Source organism: Labrus mixtus, chromosome 22 (genome assembly GCF_963584025.1).
Source record: "Labrus mixtus chromosome 22, fLabMix1.1, whole genome shotgun sequence".
NCBI lineage: Eukaryota > Metazoa > Chordata > Actinopteri > Labriformes > Labridae > Labrus > Labrus mixtus.
In genome coordinates, this window is record NC_083633.1 from 14,908,410 (window position 1) to 14,929,130 (window position 20,721).

The 20,721-nt window shown below is 41.4% G+C and overlaps 1 protein-coding gene across 1 annotated transcript in view; it reads left to right on the top strand.

The window, feature by feature from the left end:
- cacna2d1a (calcium channel, voltage-dependent, alpha 2/delta subunit 1a) overlaps positions 1-20,721 on the top strand; it is an 83,960-nt gene that overhangs the window by 29,268 nt on the left and 33,971 nt on the right. Inside the window, exons 4-10 of the mRNA XM_061029269.1 lie at positions 4,252-4,311; positions 8,008-8,043; positions 8,964-9,099; positions 18,036-18,167; positions 18,810-18,879; positions 19,887-19,937; positions 20,620-20,719. Coding sequence (XP_060885252.1) covers positions 4,252-4,311; positions 8,008-8,043; positions 8,964-9,099; positions 18,036-18,167; positions 18,810-18,879; positions 19,887-19,937; positions 20,620-20,719 — 585 coding nt within the window. The remainder of the gene's footprint in view (positions 1-4,251; positions 4,312-8,007; positions 8,044-8,963; positions 9,100-18,035; positions 18,168-18,809; positions 18,880-19,886; positions 19,938-20,619; positions 20,720-20,721) is intronic.

Consider the following 20,721-nt stretch of genomic DNA (forward strand, 5'->3'; position numbering starts at 1 on the left):
GAATTCAATTCATTTGTGGCTAAATTGTTTGCTAGACTCTTATGCAGTGACATCAGTCGGAGATTTGAGGGATTACAGCGGGCATGATTCATTTTTTCAAACAGAAGACGAACACACTCATTCTTATACTGTGCACACGGTGGATTGATGCAGGATGAGCTACAAACAGCCCCTTACTAAAGTCAATGTGAAGTTATAGCTCAGTTCTTCCTTAATGACCTGACGACCATAACGAAATCAAACGCCTACAAGTAACTTTAAACGAGTTGATGGCACCAGATTGAAATGCGTCTCCGCTCATTATCTGTTCTGTAACTCAGCAATATTCTCTCATTAGTCTAAAGCAGCTTGCTGATATGGTAGAATTGTTATGCCAGCTCATTAGCAAGTCTGTCTTTTCCTGTGCTTATTTATTCTCTTTAATTACAGCACTAACAGTTCTGAAGTTTGGAACACATCACAAGTTTGTGAATTCGCGCTGCATCCCTGACTTAATGTCAGACATGCGTTCTTGAAGCACGACGCGCTGTAAAACGTGTGAAACAAAGGAAAGCCGACACCATTTAAAGGTGTGACAGGAGCATGCTGGGAGATAGGGGTTTTCACATAAAAGAGCTGCAGCAGCTGCTGACCTTTGACACTCTGACTTCTTGATCTGAGATTCTCATTAATGTGTGTGTGTGTGTGTGTGTGTGTGTGTGTGTGTGTACAGCTGCTTAGAACATACACCTGCTGATAAAAAAAGAAAAGGGATGGAAAAAAATAGCCTTCTGTTTACATACATTCCTTTAATGTAAATCTCCCGATGATTATGTGAGCAATAAAGTATCATTATACTCTTTAATTATTCACCTCTTTCATTAAAGAGCCCATATTCTGCCCTTTTTGGGGTTCGTATATTTAATCTATGTATCTACTTTTGTACGTTCACAATAGCTAAAGTCTGAAAAAAAAGTGTCTGTTTTCATGTACTGCTCCTCCTTGCTCCCTCTCCGCTCTGAGTCTGTCAGCTACGCTCTGCTGAGCCCACACTGTTAGACCCCACGTGGGCCAAGTCTGCTCTGATTGGTCTGCCGATCCGCTCTGTCGTTATTGGTCAGTTGCTCAGCACGCTTCTCGGAAATTTCAACATGAGCTGCTGGGCTTGCCACAACGAGCCAATGGGCTTAGATCAGTGATCTCACACTGACAATGACGTCGGACTGACACATTTTTATCGAGGGGGGCTAGAACCGAGCGTTACATGCGGCTAATGCTACAGCTAACAGGAGGACGTAGGAGAAGACACGTTTCTGCAGACTTTGAATTTTTGCACACAGATGTGCCTAAACATGCACAGGACTCTTGGAAAACACACTAAAGAGCATATAAAACCAGAAAAAGAAGAATATGGGACCTTTAAAACCTTAAAGCCTAGTTACTGAACAAAACACAAAACTAACAGATTAAAAACAACTTATTTCGCCTAATGAACATGCAGTAGCCCAATCAAGATCCCTGTGTGAGTATGGTGGGCGGTAAGAGCTGGCATTTGGGGGGGGGGGGGGGGGGGGGGGGGGGGTTCTCTTGAATGCTACTGTCCAGCCTTCCCGAGGTGTTGTGGGACTAACTTGACGTCGTCACACTGGTAAAGGGACGGTCCCACTTTACAAACGTGGCGATGCCCTGGCTCTTGCTGCCCATCGGTCTACAGAGTAAGGTTGGGGAGGGGGCTCTTTTATTGATTGTTTTCCTCTGACGATGCTCTTAGTTTGAATCATCGAAGCTTCCAGAGTAAACCACCATTGACAGGTTGGTGACCACAGCATCAGATTTGAAGTTTATTTGATTGATTGAAACACACACCCTAATCTGTTTTTGAGCCAATAATGAGCTGACTGGAAACAGACTGTAATTGCAAAGGCATTGTTGGTTTGTGCAATTGCATTATAAGGAGCATCCTATCTCATGTGTTGACAGCAATATTCTTCAAAACAATAGAAATGCTAACATTCAAGCTAACCTTTCTACAACATAAACGTGTTACTAGGATCTAGAGTAGTCCAACTATTTGTTTTCCTCTTAAGTGAAATGAACATTCTTACTGCCGTATCCAAACACATTCAAACATGTTTATTATTCAACTTCAAGTGAAGCCTTTCCCCTCTTTAAAACCATGCAGACACACACAAAGCTCCAATTCACCTTTACTCCTCTGCCCGCCACAAGGTCCCTCCGTCTCTGACAGCTGCTGCTAAATTCTCCCCCCTAATGAGACCCAACTGAGAGGCTGCGAGGTAACTGTGTTAGGGACTGCACCGTCATGCATCATGGGTTGGCATGGTGTAGGGACATAACGAGTGATCTGAAGCCAGACCTGCGGGAGGGGGGTTTTCATTATCAAAGTGAGGCCTCAGTGCTGATAGAATATGCAGGAAAGGGAACTTTCTTCAAGAAAAAAAGAAGAAGAAGGCGCAGCGTCGGCGCAGCGTCGGCGCACCAGGCCAAAAAAATGTTGGCAAAGTTGCTTTGGAATTGTAGATTCAAAGGCCTTATCATGTTTGATGGCCTTTTCCTTTTTATATGATCTCTTGACGTCTGTCTCCTTATTGATTGATTTCTGGAAAAAAAAAACATCTTACTCTTTATCTTAATTTACAGATATAAGGAAATAAGCCATGTGATTCAAGTACAAAGAAAATGCAAAGTTAGTGTCATGTTCAGGCTCTGATTTTTGTTGCCAATTTCCTATCATGTGAATCACAATCAGCCTTTGTTCTACTCCTCTGATTCTTTTGAATGTCTTCTTGAGTTCCACGGCATGATTAATTCAATAATTCATCGTTTCAAGCCCCCGTCTCCTCTCCTCTCATGTCATAAATTAATTTACTCCCTTGCCCCCATCAGTTCCCCGCTGCTCCTGTGTGACTTGAAAACCCTTCGTGCTGTACACATCAGCAGGAAGACCTGGATGTGACATTTCCCAGGGGAAATTAATAGTACAGTGTGTTTCTGGACCAGGTACAGATTAAAAGTGGGGCCCATTATAAGCCCATTAACCTAGTCATTAGGACCCGATCTGAGAAAAGATGGAATAGCAGAGTGTCTAATTTTAGCATGACATAGTGTCATAGCTAGTGCTCGTTCATATCTGCAGGCGCCGAGAGGAAATGAGGTGTTTTCCCTAGAACGCAGTGTTTCTTCGTCAGCAGCACCTTCTTAAGCTGCCATTAAGTTAAGTGTTAAGACTTGACTTTTAACTTTGACATTTATCTAAAATACCGCCCGGTAAAGAGCTTTCTTTTGTTGTCCTGCGTATGGATTATCAAACATTGAAATCATCGAAGCAAAAACAGCGATCCTTGGACAAAATGAGAATCAGGACCAAAGCTTATATCATGATGGTTACAGTAATGTTGACTAAGCAGGGAAGATATTAAAATCTGAGCTTTCACAAGAATGTGACATGTGCATGGATAGATCCCTAAGGGGACTTGAGTGTGTGCCTTACAGTTTTGAAATCGTGTCCCTGGTTTTTCTAGTCTTTTCATTTCATTTGTATTTGAGTAACATCATGATTAACATTTCAGTTATGCATTTTGCAGTGCAATGTGCCTAGTGAAAAAGGCAGAGAAAAAAGCGAAGGGGATAAAGATGTGGGCATATTTGTTGTCCTTTACAAAGAATCTACTGGACAGAGAATGTGTTGAAGTAGGGCTACTAAGTGATTTTGGTTTAAATTGCAATTCATTGCTCAATTTCAATAGTTAATAATGATGAATCACATTTTTAATTGCATGTTAGGAAATCCATTATTTTGCATTTCATAACATTTTTTATTATGCTTTTATTTAGAATTTTTGTACTGTCTGAAGCTAAAGGTACTTTATTTCCTGTTTGGATGCAAACCCGCTTTTATTTTTATATAAAATAAGGAACTTCTTGTAGATTGTCAGTTACAACATTAAAATAACTGCGGATAAAGAGACTCATAAGGGATCGAAGATTAAATGAAAACGGGAACAGGAAAAAGTTAAATGTTTGACATGACAAGATGGATTTTACTTTTAACCTGTGGGCTGTCCGGAATTCTTTTTTTAGTTAAGTGAGCCATTTAGATTTATTTTAGAAAGTGTGTGGTATATTATATTTGTAGGGTGGGTAGGGTGCCCTTTTCTTCACTTGAGCCCCCAGCCACCCAGATGTCTTTACACACCCCTGTTCAAAAAGTAAACATGGCCTAACACCCTGTATTCCTCTTCCTCCTCTCAGCGTCTGGCGTCAGTGGCAGAGAAGCTTCAGACGGAACACGTGTGGAGGGACGACAGCGAGGTGAGTGAGGGGCTGGAGCGTGATCTGATATGCTCATTAACACGGGGCTGCGTTACAAACGGAACAAGTAGTGTCACGATCTCTACAAGGGAAGCGCCGGAGGGAGCTTGTTATTCATGATCTAATATGATTCCAATAATTGGATGGCAAATCTTATTCCATTGACAACAGTGCTGTAATGACTTTATAACAGATTCCATTATTTTTCATAATAGGCAGAAATAACCAGGTGTGATTTTGAGGAACAGACACACACCACAAATACATTCACACTCCGTTGCTCATAATCACAGTATTAAGAACGCATGTAATACTGTGACACACATGAATTCCCCTAGGGGCCATAAAGGTTGCATTCATTAACTTAAGAAGGTTTGTATAGCAAAAATGGTAAACAAGTCTTTTAATTACTTTGCCTTATAAAAAGATGAAGTGCCCTGTACAACAACAGCAGCCCCTCGGAGAGTTAAAGCAGCTTTCTCCAGTGCCATGTTGTACCTCACACCCTTTCCATAATATATGAAAAATTGCACATTTCTGCCCCCTTCTTTGAAAGCGAAAAAAGCCTCAAGTTCTTATGAGGTGTTTTACAAATGACAAATGATATTGTGTACTTACTGTAGTGAAGGAACTTCAACTTTGCCATTAAGACTATTAACTTAAAAAACTCTGTAGTGTTGTTTGCCAAACCTTAATGATCCTTTTCCATTAACATTACCCTTTATTTAACTTCTTGTGCAGAGGAAAAAGGAGAAAGAAATGAGAGTATTTTCATTCATCAGCTGTATTCATTTATTCCTTTGGCCTGTGATGCTTGGCTAGCAAACATGATTTATTTTGTTTGGTTAATGAAATGGGGATTTCTACAGGACTTTTACCCCACTTTTACACCAATTTAATACCCCACCCCATTGTTAATGGGGATCGTTGGCTGATTTGTGTGAATCTGAGACTGAATAATAGTAGTATTTAGTTAACTTACATGGGTTCTGTTGTTATTCAGTCAATTGACTCAACTCTCCTGTCAATCAAATCTCAACCCAACACACAAACAAACAAGTCAAGTATCTTATCTGACCCAGAACTCAGAGGCAAAAAGTACTGCCTGAAAACAATAACTAAGGGTGGTTTCACACTCGGGACCCGGGCCCGGATCCCGAGTGTGCTTGACCCCAAAGTCTGGTTCATTTGATCAGTGTGAACACAAACGTACTGTACTCGTACCGTACTTGGGTACTGTGCCCGATTCCACTTGAAGAGGTGGTCTCAGGCGTGATTCACATGTTCTCGAGTACGCTGTATGACGTAATTGTTAACAGCTCGCGTCGCTTCAAAAACCGTTGTATCTGTGCATCACGGGCCAGTTTCATCCTCTGAGCTGCACGGTAGCTGTGTGTGTACAGAAAGAGGATCGTTGTTGGCATTTCAGAAATAACAACAGAAACATCCACAGTTAGCAGGGTGGACTCATCCTGCGGGTGGTTGCCATGGTTGCTTCTTTGAAACAATGGTTCCTAATATGAAAACGCCCTAACTCAATTTGCATAATTCCTTGCTTATGTATTTTATTTTAAAAGAGGCTAAGATTGCAGATATCTACTGAAGTGCTACAGAGTGGGGTATTATTATGATATTGATCAAGGATTTGCAGGGTTTGTAGCCTCTACTAATCTCGTTTCTGCACAGCTCTAGCATGGTTATGTCAGAAAGCGAGTGTCCTTGTTTGTGTAACCACAGCTGTAGTGTCAAGATCAAATCACATCAGATCAGAGAAGACTCTTGCCCTCAGCTTAGTCCACACAAACCTGAATGTGTCCTTCTGGGTGCTGTAAATCACTTTTGAGCATGGTGAATAAAAAGACAAGTGCATGATCAGCATGTTTGTGCGGCGTATTTATCATTTTAAATGATTATTTATTTATTAATTTATTTATTAAAAACAATGCTCACTGCCTTAATTGTAATAATAGTAGATTAACTCCAATCAAACATGTTAACCCAGGATGTAAGGATCCTATGTGGGGGTGTGATGTTTTCTGTACACATACATGTTTTTGCACACTGTAATAGAATGACTTCGGCCCTATTGACACCTGTTACAATACAAGCCGTGTCTAGTTTCTCTAGACAGATTTACAAAGTTTGAGTGGGTTTGTAGCTAACAACATTTAAAGAAGACATTTCAGGTCATTATATTTGATATTTTTCAGCCTGTATTAACTTTTATTAAAGGAAAAAGACTCTATTGACTTTCTTTTGTTTGATTGTGCCGTGAGTCCAAAGTGAATCTGCTGGGAGCAGATCTTGTTGGAGTTTTTATTGCCCTTAGTTCATATTGATAGTCGTTGACAAATGAAGAGAAACTGAAGGTACACCTAGCAAAAACTTGATTTAAATACATTGCTCAACATCTCCTTTTTCAAACAAAATACACACACAGACTCTTTGATTAAGCAGCACACATAACACCCAGTACAACATGCTATAGAAGCAGTAGTGTGTTTCTCATTTCGTTAGCATTCACTCCCCAACATGCCTTTCTGCACCCTCACACACAAAGTGTTCTTGCAGAGTAGCCTTCCCTGAGAGGTGTGACGGTGTGATCTTGGTGTTATCTTCACCTCTGCAGGTGCACATCTGTCTGCAGTAACACGCCCTGACAGACAGCATCATGGGAGAGTCTCCTCGCATCATCTCATTGTTTGTGTTTGCATGTGCTTATTAGCATACGTGCTGTACCCCTCCTTCTCGCTGATTACAGGGAAGGTAGCAGAAGCAGTGGCAGGAGGAGTCACAGATTCTTTTTGAGTTTGCCATCCTGTTAGTTTGCACCTGCAGAAGTGGTGGGCAGGTGGTGGGAGTCAGCGAACCAACGCTGTAGCCCTGGGGCGCTCTTATGTCAGCAGCATGGCTAGCTCGTTAGAGCCCTGTTAGCCTGTGTATTGACAGCGAACCCAGGAGTGTGAGAGCACAGCAACACCACTTACTTCAGTGATCCTCAGTGTCAAAAAACAAGCCGCTGCCCTGCAGGAAAATAAAGCAAGATTTTAATTCCATCTGCAGTTGAAAATGTAACTTTACAAGTGCCTTTATGTCTTATGAAAACCTGCACCAGATTTCAATGACCGATGTCGGAGTACTTCTTAGACGCCCATGACCTTAACTACAGTGTCACATTTAGACTACAAAACATACTGAAGCTCCTCAATATGTTCATCCTTCTCTGATGATTAAAATCTTTATCTTCAACCTTCAATAAAACTTTTTCTTTTTGTGCAAACTACACTCTCTGTCTAAGTGTTGACTTGAAGTGCATTCATCCAACACATCCACTTGATTTAATGGGCTTTTCACAAAGGTTATCTTTGGGCAAATGTGGCTTTTAAGGGGACCTGAGACTTTTTGTCTTGTTAATTCTTAAGGTGGGAGATTAAAAAGATGTAACAAGGTATAGAGAAAACAATAGATTTGTTGGATTTGGTCCATGACACAGAGCACAATTCACTTGAAGACTTGAACACAAATAATAAGTTCTGGGTTTAAAGATCAATGGAACAGCGGTTAGAAATCTTATTATGTATGTGTCAGTTCACTGTGACATCACAGCTTAGAGCCAGGGAGGGACTAACAACACTCTGTGGCAGAAGATTAATTTCAAGCCTTTCTTTTTCCTCTTTCTCTTCCATCTCTTTGCAGGCTGACAAATTTGTTTACTACTATGCCAAAGAGAAGGTGAGTACAACTTGATCCAGGGTTCTGATGTTTTTCTGGGTAATTAGAAATGGAGATTCTTAAACTTAAAACATCTGTTCCCTCGGTCATCACAAAGGCAACATACTTTATTGTAGATGTTCTTGAAACTCTGACATGCCATGCTCAGCCCAGGTAGCTTTCAGTGTAGCTACAGGCAGTAAACGTACTTGCTAAAGTCCTGCAGTGGGCGTGGGATTCTAGTTGCGATAAGACCAGGAGGTGGAGCCCAGGGAGAGTAGCAGAGAGAATCACTCCCATGATTCCCCGCCAGCCTCTGTGTCATCTTTTGTTGTTGTTTTGATTGAGAGCCCCCTGGCAGCGGATTTTACATACTGGGCTTTTTAAGGACTCAGAAAAGTCAGTGTCTGTATCCTGATGTGTGTGTCGCAGTAAAACAAATAGGACACACCCATACTTTGCTTAGGTATGCACTTTTTCTGTACATAAGCACCAGTGTATGTTTTGAGGCAAACATTCAGAAACACGAGTTCTGCGTGAGACATTAGACACCCCCCCCCCAGTGTTAGATGTCATCTGTCTGCTCTTATAAACAGGGATCAGCTTCTAATTCCCCTCCAATGTCCCAGTGGGAGAAAACGACGCACCCAAAGCACACTAATGTCACTCCGTATTTGACTGACAGACCCTCTCCCCTCTTTCTCTTCTTCTCTCTCGATGCCTGGGTTTATGTTTCATGCATCACATTTTGATTAAATTCCCCTAGCTTTATTCTGACAGCGGTGACATTTACGTGATTGCCAACATTGACACCTTGTCATTCAAATATAAGAGAAACTGCATATAGCGGGTATACATACATGCAAAAAAAAAAAAAAGGTTTGTAGGATGTTTTTCAAATCCTGGATCTGTTTTTTTTCCTCACGTTTTTTTTCTTTCAGCTTTATGAAACAGATGACATAAAAAGAAGAAAGAATGCATACATCCCAGATGATCTAGAGATCGATCCTGACTTCAGACGACTCGTCTCTTACAACACATCGGCCGTTCACATCCCTACGGATATATACGAAGGCTGTAAGTTGAAACACACACGCACTGACTGAAAAAAAAAACATCCACACATCCCTCTTTATAAATAGCAAAAGAAGGCAACCAGCACCTCCTGCCCTGCTGTCTGTCTCGCTTTATTCCTGTCATCACTATGTCCACTATCTACAGTAAGTTCCCATGATGAGGAGCTCAGCCTCCCAGCGCTCTCTGCAGTGTACTCTGTTCCACCCCAAGGCCAGGCCATTCCAGTCTAAATATAACACAGATGCCAACAGCCCAATGGGCAGCACACTATAGCCCTCTCTTTGCCCTGGTCAGCAGCTGCTCCTTTCCTTCTCGTTCATTGTTAACCTCGCTGAAGTCGATGCCTCTGTCAAGGAGAGCTCTTTTTGTACCTTCTGAGAGCTGTGAGCAGTTCAATGCTCATAGTATATTTACATTATATTTTGGGTCTTTGTTTTTGATCATACATACAGTGTTTGTGTGTGTATTTTAATTTTTGATTTTAAGCCATCTTAGTGGCATTACTATCAGGATTCTAGCCTTTGTCTGTTTTCAGATCCCATTTGGTCCAGACCAATAGATTTCAAAAACACATGGTCCCCTAATGATCCCCAAAGAATATTTGTTTATACTTAAAAACAGCTTTTTTGTCCGGCAATGTGTATGTGACTTCCGGTGTTCCTGGAGCCAGCCTCCAGCGGACACTCGAGGAACTGCAGGGTTTTGCACTTCTTCATTGGTTTCATTTTTCCAGACCGGAGTTTGGCCGCTTGGTTTAGCCCTGATTAGAAAGTGCTTTAGCATTCTAACATTCTTCACTTTATCGAGGAACAATGTAAACACCGACTGAACACCAGCATGTGAGCAAAGTCTTTGCATAGATCAAAACCCTTGACCCTTTATGATGAATTTTCTTGCAACCTTGACATACTTGCAGCTCCTTTCTTTTCTCTTCTTTGTTGAAAAATGATTACTTGAATCAGAATTTTACAGCTTGAAGCCTGGACTAGTTTTTTTTGTCAAAGACGGGTTGTACTCCCCTGAGGGAGAAATGGGGTTCAAGTGCACTAGGGCAGAATTTCATAAATTGTTGAGGGAGATATGATCTGCCTGTTATCATGATCATTTCTAGCTAATTACTTGTTTTTTGCTAAACTATTCACCCCTTGGCTCTCTTAATGTTTGCAGTCTGTGGTATGGTAACACTCCTCTCACATCAGGCTAGCCTCAAATTAATCTCACACAGGACGATGACATGGTTGGGGACACTGTCCAAATCTTTCCTTTGGATCCTCTCCCAGCATGCACTGGACATGAGGCAGGAGGACACGCTGAACAGGCCAACCATCTAGCTAGATTTGGCTAACAGTGACACAATCTGGTAGACACTTCTTTTACTATAATACAATCTTACAATTATGTTACTTCTCAGCAGTGTGTGTTTGAGTGTTGAACGTGTTCTTCTCCAGGGCGAGTACAGAGACCCACCCATACATTAGTCATTTATCTTTCCCAGGAAGCATGTGCTTGTTTAATAAATGGTTGTCTATTCACTGGCAGAAGGACAAATCAATGTGTGTGAAGAAATACTGAGCCAACACACACTAATACATCCAAACCCTTCAGGGGTTATTAGCCTCTTATTCTAGGACGCTAATGAGTTTAATGCAAGGGCAGTTGGACACACACACACACACACACACACACACACACACACACACACACACACACAAACATGAGGATGCAGACATGTCTTGATACACACAGAAACACTCAATAGAGGTCGTGTTCTTCAGTGAAGAAACACCCATGCTATTAACACAATTAGAAATGAGAAAGAAGGTTCAGCAATAACTTAAAGAAATTAGAATCGACATGTAATCTTATAAGAGTGACCTCATCTAGGCGGATGTTAAGCATCAAAATGTCCGCAGAAGGTGAAAGGAATACGGCCACACTAGACTATCAGCCTCTCGCGCTGCTTATCGTGACAACTTATGACTAAAACGTGACAATATGGCATTTAACACACTACATTTAACAACACACAAAACAGTTAAATGATTTCCTTATAGCCACGCATGAGCTAATTGCCTTCCTGGCATTGTTTGAGCGTTCTATTTCTTATCATGATCGTCACTCCGCGCTTGCTAAATGCTGTGGACTCAGTCGTATGACTGTAATGCCCTTACACGGCGAGTCACTCCACATACTATAAATGTGCAGAGTGACACGCCTCTGAGGCCTCTGACTGTGCAGACGCTTTTGTCATTGCCAAATGGACAAATGTACTCGGTTATTTTTGCATGCAGTAGTTCTAAGGATGAAAGGACGCGGGTGGGTTGGAGGGGGGGGGGGGGGGGGGTTGTGACTTGCATGATTCATCTGTATGTCTTTGGCCTCCTTCTGCAGCTATATATGACCTCTGTCTTTTTTTTCCTTTCATTTGTTTATGTTTCCTTATTTTTAGTCCTTTTGTTACAATGATTTCTCCGGTTAAATTCTGAACTGGAGGTCGGTCAGAATTTTCTCAATTTATCTACATGTACGTTGTCATCAAATTCTCTTTTAGTCCTTTCTTTTTCTGCCATACGGTCATCATTCATACCAAGGAACGGCCCATTTTCACTTGTGTGAAGCATACTAGCTAAGATGAAGGTGACAACATTAGCACACCTCTTCTGTGTAATAAATATTAGCTCGCTGGTACAAAGGCTGGAAAGAGCTAGCGTATGTCTGTTGGACAGGACCGACCACACAGGTGGCGGTGAAGGTTGCAATCTTGGTGGAGCACTTGTTAGCCATGTGGCTAACCGAACTATTAGTGTTAGTGCCTCCCTCTCTCTTTCCCTCTCTCCGTCTCCAAGGACGGGCTCCCACATCGATGCCACTCCGGCTGGCAAGCAGTGTCAGCGTTGCCATGGCGATGTTACTCAAGTGTTGTGTGTGTGTGTGTGTGTGTGTGTGTGTGTGTGTGTGTGTGTGTGTGTGTGTGTGTGTGTGTGCGTATCGAAGAGGCCACACAAACTTAGACACGCCCTGGTGTTTTATCTTGTTGTGTTCAGGGAGACTTGTAACTTGATTAGGTGACTTTGTCTAGACAATGCTGGCGTCCTTGCGGCTCTTATTGATGCTGAAGGAGATTTGTGCCATCCGTCTCTTCTTCTTTGATTGTGCTGGACTTGTCTCTGCCACTCCCATCCCTCTTTTTTTCCCTGCGTCCTTTCCCTACATTTCCGTTACTTTTTAATTCCCTTCTTTCTTCTCTGCCTATTTTGACAGAACTGCTGTCTTTTTCTTACGTTTAACCCTCCTCTCTTCTTCTTTTCCATCTTTTCCTCATCTTTACCCCTTTGCTCCGTCTCCCCATCGTCCCTCGCTCCACTTTATCAAGCATGTTAATAGTGGGGTGTGTGGAGACAAATGTGCCACTGTCTCTCTCCCCCGCATTAGTCCTGCTGATCAGAATCTATTCTCCCTGCTGATCCAGTGTGGGTGGTCAGACTGGGATTCATTATTGTGTTTATGTGTGCACGCTCACTGGAGATGAATCAGAGTGTGTGTGATTGTGTTTGAAAAAAAGAGAGAGGAGGAGGAGATGGGGGAGAAACACTTTTGGTGTGAGAGCCAGCATGTGTGTCACATCTCATGCACCTACTGTCCTGTATATGCTTCTCATGGCTGCGTGTGCGTGTCTTCTCGCTCATTAGGCAGATTGGCGTGGATGCGATGAGAGGAGAGCGCCGTGGCCGAGGCTCATCTGATGCCCGTTTGCATCAACCCTGTGTGGCACCTGTCAGCCTGAGACACACACACACACTGTGACGTGCTGAGATACTTTGACAACGTGTATGCGACCGTGTTTGTGTCGAAGTCACGGTCCCTGTGGCAAAGCTCACAGCATATAAATTGATTTTTTTTATTTTTTTCCTTCTTTGCACTCTTGTGCCTCTTTATACGCGTCCTGTTTCGTTTAGGAAGCTGGCTGCCAAACTCTGACACATCTTCACGTCCATCTTTCTGCTCTTCTCCTTCTCCGAGCCCTCTGTCCTTGCCACAAGTTGGAAGCTTTCCCAGGATGTTCTAATCAGCTGATTTGAATTCACTCTCAGATTCCCCCTCGTACAAAATACCCATTTATTAAACTTCCAAGAATAGAACTTAAAATATTTCAGACTGCATTCTTTTTTATTATCAAGATAATAAAGTAATATCACACGGCAGTAATGTCATGTGATGTATAGAGCAAGATCTCAATACCAAGGTCATTCTGGCTTAACGTTTGTACAAGAGGAGGAGATACATACTGGTCGTCCATCTTTATATACAGTCAATTGTTTCATAACTTAATTGAAACTGAACCAAACACTTGCTTTCCTTATTTAGTTATATTTTTACTGACGACACCTACTTCTTATTAATTCAATGTTATGATATCTTTATCTCAAGTAAGGCGCAAAAAAGACCCAGCAGTCCTTTAAAGAGGACAGTCATCTTTGATGTTGTGAGTAACTGTTCTTGATCTTGAGGCATGCAGTATTACCTTCAGGGCTTTTCTCACCTTCTTGACCTCGACACCTTACTCATGCGGCAGACATACGGTTGTCATGTACTGTATGTGTGTAAGCTGGTGTCCATGTCTCTTTATTGCGTCCCCGTGGTAAGAGCTACTATGAGTGTGTTTTGTGTCCTCACATCTTCATTTAGCCATCGGTAGATTTCACACTTTTTAACGTTTTAACTACACTTATTAACCCTAACGCTTATTAAGTCACCACCCACAGCTCGGGGACACAACAACTGGAAGAGAAAATGCAGCTTGAATTTCTAAAAAAAAAGTCAACATTTACTTATTTCAATCGGTTGAATTTAAGTTCTGCAACAAATACTAGTCACATGATGTAAGTAGGTTAGTTGTGTACAATGTGGGGTTTTCCTTTTAGTTTTTTTCAGCATTATTTAGCATGGCAAATGTAGCTGTTTACAAATGAGAAGAATTTGGATTGTTAGGAGGATTGAAAGCTGCCTAGCAATGCAACTATAAAGTATGTCAGTATGCCAGTGCCAGCTGGAGGAGTTGTAGATAAAGTAATCAGACACAGGTTGCTTGCTTGCGTGAATCCTAAGTGTGAATGACATAAGGTTAAATGTGCTCCTCTCTGACTGTCAATGTTGTGTAGTTTCTGCAGGATTTGGAATCTAAAGCTGTGCTAAAAACTAATGTCGTGCTGCTGTGTGAATGCTCACGTCACAATCAGTAGTAAGAGGTAAAGCGTCATCGAGTAGAGGGCTCCGTCTGATACCATGATTGCAGGTTCTCACCACTCAAGCTTCCCCCATGTAATTACTTTCCAATGCACAAGTTCATTTCAGCCACCAGCTAGCTGTTGACAGGGAACACCACAGGGCATCACTCGGCATGGCACCGTGCAGCATCCCCCCCCTCCTCCTCTCCCTCGCTTCCTCCCACCGCCATCATCCTCATCAGTCACTGCCAAAACCCAGTTTGATTTGTTTTTGAAAGCATCTACATGCCTCACAGGGAATATTTAGTAGGCTGTCTTCTTTTACATATTCAGTTCCCATGCTTTCTCGCCACATGAATCATTCATTTTTGTTTCTTATCTCACATGTCTACACTTGTTAACCATGTGATATTTGGAAAGTGTGATTTATGAGGCTGGCACGGCTGGGCATCTCTCCTGATTTATAATCAACTGAAACTCTTATATTTCAGTCCTCATTCTGAGTTATTCTAAATGGTGACCATCCGTTTTTACACCAATATCAATGGGATAAGCTGAACAGTGTCTTGATTTAGGGACGGACTTTGATCTTTGAGGGTTTACTTTTTGTCTCATTTACTGTCAAGCTTAAAAGCGTAAAAAAAAAGCGTAAAAAAAAGAGATGAGGGAGGGTTAAGAGGTGGAGTAACAGCAATGTACATTGATTCGCTGAGCTAGCTTGTTCGCACCTTGCTAACATGTGCTTGACAACAACAGTGTTCAACAGATAACCCTACACGATGCTCCTTTGTATCTTATGGTCCTGCTAGCTTACAACTTTGCTAGCTAAACTGACATTAGCAAGTTTGTTAATGTAGAGAGTTATTCCTTGAAATTCTGTTAGACTTTAAAAATGTAAGAGTTTACCATTTTGTGTAACAAGTAAGTAGATAATAGAGAATTAAACTATTTACAATCCTGAAAACAGGATGTCACGAGAGAGTAAACATCATAGTACAGTGATTTATCCCATTAGCATATTCCAGAAATGCTAGCTTTTTGCGGCTAGCTTTAAAGTTACACATTTCCCCTCACAAGCCTTGCACTTAGTACCCTTTTATTAAGACATGATCATAGAAAAAACAATTTTACTTGTTGGGCTTTATAGCTCTCCTTCAAAATTTAATTCATGGCAGTTAATTACATTTTTCCAATCTCAACAAAATTAATAACATGATTTTTATTCTACCTGTCAAAGAGAAGTGCTGGCAGTAGCTTCCTTTGCTCCACTCTTTTCAACCCCTTCCTTTTTTCTGTTTACTCATTAACATGAAAACCAAATTTCTCTTCAGGAATTTCAGGGACGTTGCTTTTTAATTTAATATTACTTTTTTTTGTTCAACTGCTGAAGAAAGACCTTCCATGGAAATGCAGATTTTAATTTAAGCTCTGGTAATAATCAACAATTTGTAGGTATACAGCCATACTGAAAACCTGCATCCTGCACTCCAAAATCCCCCCCAGGCCAAAACGCTGACAGGAGCTGACCAGATCTTGTGTTGCTCCGCTAATACCTCTCATTTATTTCTCTCATCATTGTGACCTCGAGCAAGTTACAGACCCAGAGATGGATCTGTTTACTCTGAAGCTGCCATTTGTTCCAGTATTTGGTGGAGATTAGAGGACACTGCATTGGATTTAGTTGTTAAGGGCTCATCAGTGGTGCCTGAACTGCCCATCTGGGGGTGTTTGATGTATGTTTACGTCCAAAATTCATGTGGGAGACTGTAATGGCTTTATTAAATTTCAATGGAAACACAAACACAAGCACAAGGAAGAAGGACACACATCTTTCCATCTAAGTCATTATTTTGTCCTCCCTCCTCATCATGTTTCAAACCCACAAATCACCCAAACATTGACTTCCTGTTGTGGCAGCTGGTGGGCAGAAGACATAATAAATGGCCTTTCTTGTTAGTTTACAGTGCAGTTATAGCAACACGGGGTTGGAAGGAAAAATGGATACCAATGCTTCCTGTTTGACGGCTTGTTACCCTGAGACTTCTTGTTACTGATGTCAAGGAAACCAGCAGGACAAATCCATTAAGGGCCATCCTCGGGGAGAAGAGAGATCAGGCCTGAACAAATTGTCACCACTTATCATTGGGACACGCTTTCGTCTCCAATACCAGAGGGAGACATTTGAGAGCTGGCCTAAACTCTCTTTTTATCCAACAATGCATGGAAACAGAGCCTTAACAAAGAAGGTGGAGGGGAAATGTGAAGGCCACAAGACAGTGAGTGCAGAAAAACTGAGGAAGAAGTGGGAGGTAGAGGGGTAAAAACACAATAAATTCCTGGCCTCTTTCAAGGCATTCAAGAAATGAAAAAAGATTTATGGGCTGTTTTCTAACTCTACTATTTTGTTTGTTCTTATATATTTGATAATTAGGCACCTATGTTCTCCTTCAAATGCTTTCATAACATAAAACTTTTTTTTTTTTTCCTATTATATATAAATGTAAATTTAGCTCTCATTTAAAATAAACCTAGCTTCAACCTTATATAGCTGTAAGATAAATACATCCTTGTTGAGTCCTTTTTTTCCTGAACATTATACTTGCTTAACAAATAAGCATGTTGTCTTTTAAGCATGCTAACAAAAGCACCTGCTCCAAGTCTCTGCTGTAGATTAGCACAACGGGGCTGCAGCCTTTGTTTCTTATTGCATTCTACAAACTAGAACATCTGCACCGATGAATGTTAGCTGGATGTATGGATCATACTTATGGATCATGAGTCGAGATCTGAGTTGCGCTGACTCTAGCAGTAGCCAGTGCCTGCCTACAGAACAATGAAGTTGGGTTGAATTTAATTTCTCTCCTCTCACTTTGCCATACTCTTCTTTCTTCCATCTTTTCCTGCTATAATCCTCTAACCGAGTTAAGAGTACAGATGCTTCATATACTAACTGGTCCTAATTCTGTTTTGACACCCAGCTTCTAGTTGTCTGTCAAGTCCCCAGTCTTATCCTTAAATCACCCTTAAATGTATTTATTTGTTCCTGTTCTTTTGTGGTTTCCTTTATCTATTTGCGCTAACAAAAGACCCACACACACACATGCAAGTATGAGTCATGCACAGCATCACTTTGACATGCTGCCCACTTTCCCCAGCAGAGCTTTGCTTTTTTTCCCCGGTCAAACTAGATTGTTGGAGCATTAAGCCAGTAAGAGCTCCTGCAGACAAACAGGTAAACAAAACGTTTACTGTATGTCTGTGTCCCCCCCCCCCTCCCCCACCCGAGTACCAGGAAGAGGATTTTGTCTTGATCCCGAAATATCAAATTGAATCATTTTGTTTTTGCCTCCCGCTCTCATCCCCATCTCCCCTCTTTTGCTCACTTGCTACTGCTGCAGATTTCAGTGTGTGTTTTGAGAGCAAAAAAGTAGGGAAAAAAATGGAAATATCGCATGATAGCAGATTGACGTCAGATTCAATATCTGTGAGGAGGCTTCTCCTCAGCCATCAATGTCAGGGGTCTAATACAAGCAAATGTGTGTGGTTGCCTGTTTGTGTGTTTTGTAAGACTTTCAAGTGTAGTCTCTCCTGCCTATCCTTCCTCTGAAAGCCTTGACATTTTGTCATTTTGTGCTTGTGTGCTTTTTATGATTTTGTACTTGTGCAAAAAAAAAATGACTCATTCCATTTTTTTCTGTCTGTGTGTTCCAGCTAATATTATTTTGAATGAGCTAAATTGGACAGAGGCCTTGGAGGACGTTTTCCGGAAAAACAAAGAGGAAGATCCGTCGCTTCTCTGGCAGGTGTTCGGCTCTGCGACTGGATTGGCTCGATACTTCCCAGGTGAGCAGTCCAGCAGCCGATGAGGTTACTGTGGTTAGGATAGAAATGACCACCATAGGGGCAATTCATGTTCTTGCAAGTAGATGCATGCTAACACAATTATACCTTTCTTTTTTAAATCATATAGTGTAGTTCAACATTTTGGCTCAATAGCTTTCTAGACTAAAATAAAATAAAAGATAGATAACGCTCTTACGGTTTAGTGTTCCATGTTAGCACAACGAGCTAATGACTTAGCTTTGTAGAAAGACTATGGCTAAAGTAAAAATCTCACCGGCTTAACATCTTGAGTTCCCAGTATTACTATTGTAAAAAAGTTTGGAAGAGATGCATTTTAATTTTTGTATTTTTGCAGCAGGCTAGCGGTCTCCTACTGCTTTTAGTCTTTATGCTAGGCTAGGCTAAATTTATCAGTTGGAAATGTAGACCAAATACAAACATTTTTAGACAGGAAGAAAATGGTACACCTTTTTGAGGTATAGTATAGGGTATACTGCATATACAGTCATAAAAATGAACTGCACATACAGACAGTAAAATCATTTGGCCTTGACGTACATGTTTGAGTGTTATAAACCAAAGCTTTCTGTGATATAAAAACAACTTTCCTTACCCAGTTTTTCTGCTTCTTTTGAATCCCAGCATCTCCTTGGGTCAATGCAAACAGTTCAGACGATAAAATCGATCTCTACGATGTGCGCAGGAGACCATGGTGAGTTTGAATTTGTCCTGTTTTCAGTTCACAGTCTATCAAGTCTCATGGCTCTTTTAGCCTACTTTTATTCATTACGAATAAATAACTTGTTAAAAATACTAAATTTGCATATTGCATACACCGAGTGATTACTCATAAGAAAATCTATCCACACACACACACACACACACACACACACACACACACATACACAAAGTTTAAAACAATCCAATCAGAGTGTATGATCAAAGCCAAACCCACTCAAACAAATACATCAGAGCATCAAGCTCCTGCATATCAAAGGCTACCAATACAAAAGCTTTATCACTCTCCTAAACCTGATTGAAATCTGCTTTGTCACCATGACAACCTTTTAAACCACATTATGACATTTCATTATCCACAATGTCCCAGTTACTGTTGAATGCCCCAAACTCTGTATGAAGACACTCGACTGTTTTGGCTAAAAATGAGAGAAGAGAGTTGATGAGAAGTTAAGGTTTAGTTAACTTAAGATGGTAATTAAAAAAAAAAAAGAAAAAACATGAATCCACAAAATATACAGTCTCACTATTGTAAGGGTTTTAGATGTTCTTTAGAAATTGGTTTCATGAAATGCTTTCCTACAGGATAGTTGCCTTTTTGTGTTTGTGTTTTTTCAGTTCTGTGCACATATACTTCTGTTTAATGCTCAATAACCACAATGTTTTTTTGTGTGTGTGTGTGTGTGTGTGTGTGTGTGTGTGTGTGTGTGTGTGTGTGTGTGTGTGTGTGTGTGTGTGTGTGTGTGTGTGTGTGTGTGTGTGTGTGTGTGTGTGTGTGTGTGTGTGTGTGTGTGTGTGTGTGTGTGTGTGTGTGTGTGTGTGTGTGTGTGTGTGTGTGTGTGTGTGTGTGTGTGTGTGTGTGTGTGTGTGTGTGTGTGTGTGTGTGTGTGTGTGTGTGTGTGTGTGTGTGTGTGTGTGTGTGTGTGTGTGTGTGTGTGTGTGTGTGTGTGTGTGTGTGCGTGCGTTGTTATTACTCACCAGGTACATTCAGGGGGCGGCGTCACCCAAGGACATGCTGATCCTGGTGGATGCGTGAGTGATGACCTTATGATTCATCCATTAGCCTACAGTCGGATTTTCTTTTCTTTTTGCGCGCCTGAAGGCTGTGATGCTAACTCTCTGACTAGCTTCACCCCCGCTGGGAGTGACCGCGCTGTGCTCACAGCTGCCTCAGCGCTAGTGTGACACTGGTAAACAAAAAAAAAGAGGAGGCAGTCGGAGTATCGGACGACTTTCTCATTTACAGTCCAGTTGTTTATTCCAGTTTCTTGTGCCCTTAAAGTTGTGGTTTAAAATATGTTCTGAGAGGGAGGACTTTTATGGAGTTGTATCTGTCGTGACAGCATGAGTCTTTAATCAGATTCCATAACTTCTGCTCATTTACAAGAAAATTAAATATTCAGGGTGGCCTAGTGGTTGTTGCACACACCCTATGTGCAAAGGCTTGGGTCCTCTGGAGCGGATGTCATAAGTTCAGGAGTCCGGCTTGTGGCTCCTGTCCCGAGTGTCGTTCCTCTCTCCCTCACTCCCTGATTCCTTGTCTTTCTTTGCATGTGATTCTAAATGATGCTTGTGTATCTAAAGCCTGATTATCTATATAATTCACCGTCATTTATTTAAAGTCAGTCCTCCTCCTCCTCCTCCTCCTTTTTTTCTGCTATGTAATAAGTGTAGTTGTAGAAATATTGAACCAATTCTTCCTCCCATCCTGCAGGAGTGGCAGCGTTTCCGGTTTTACCCTCAATCTCATACGAACGTCGGTCAGAAAGATGCTGGAGACCCTCTCTGACGACGACTATGTGAACGTGGTTTATGT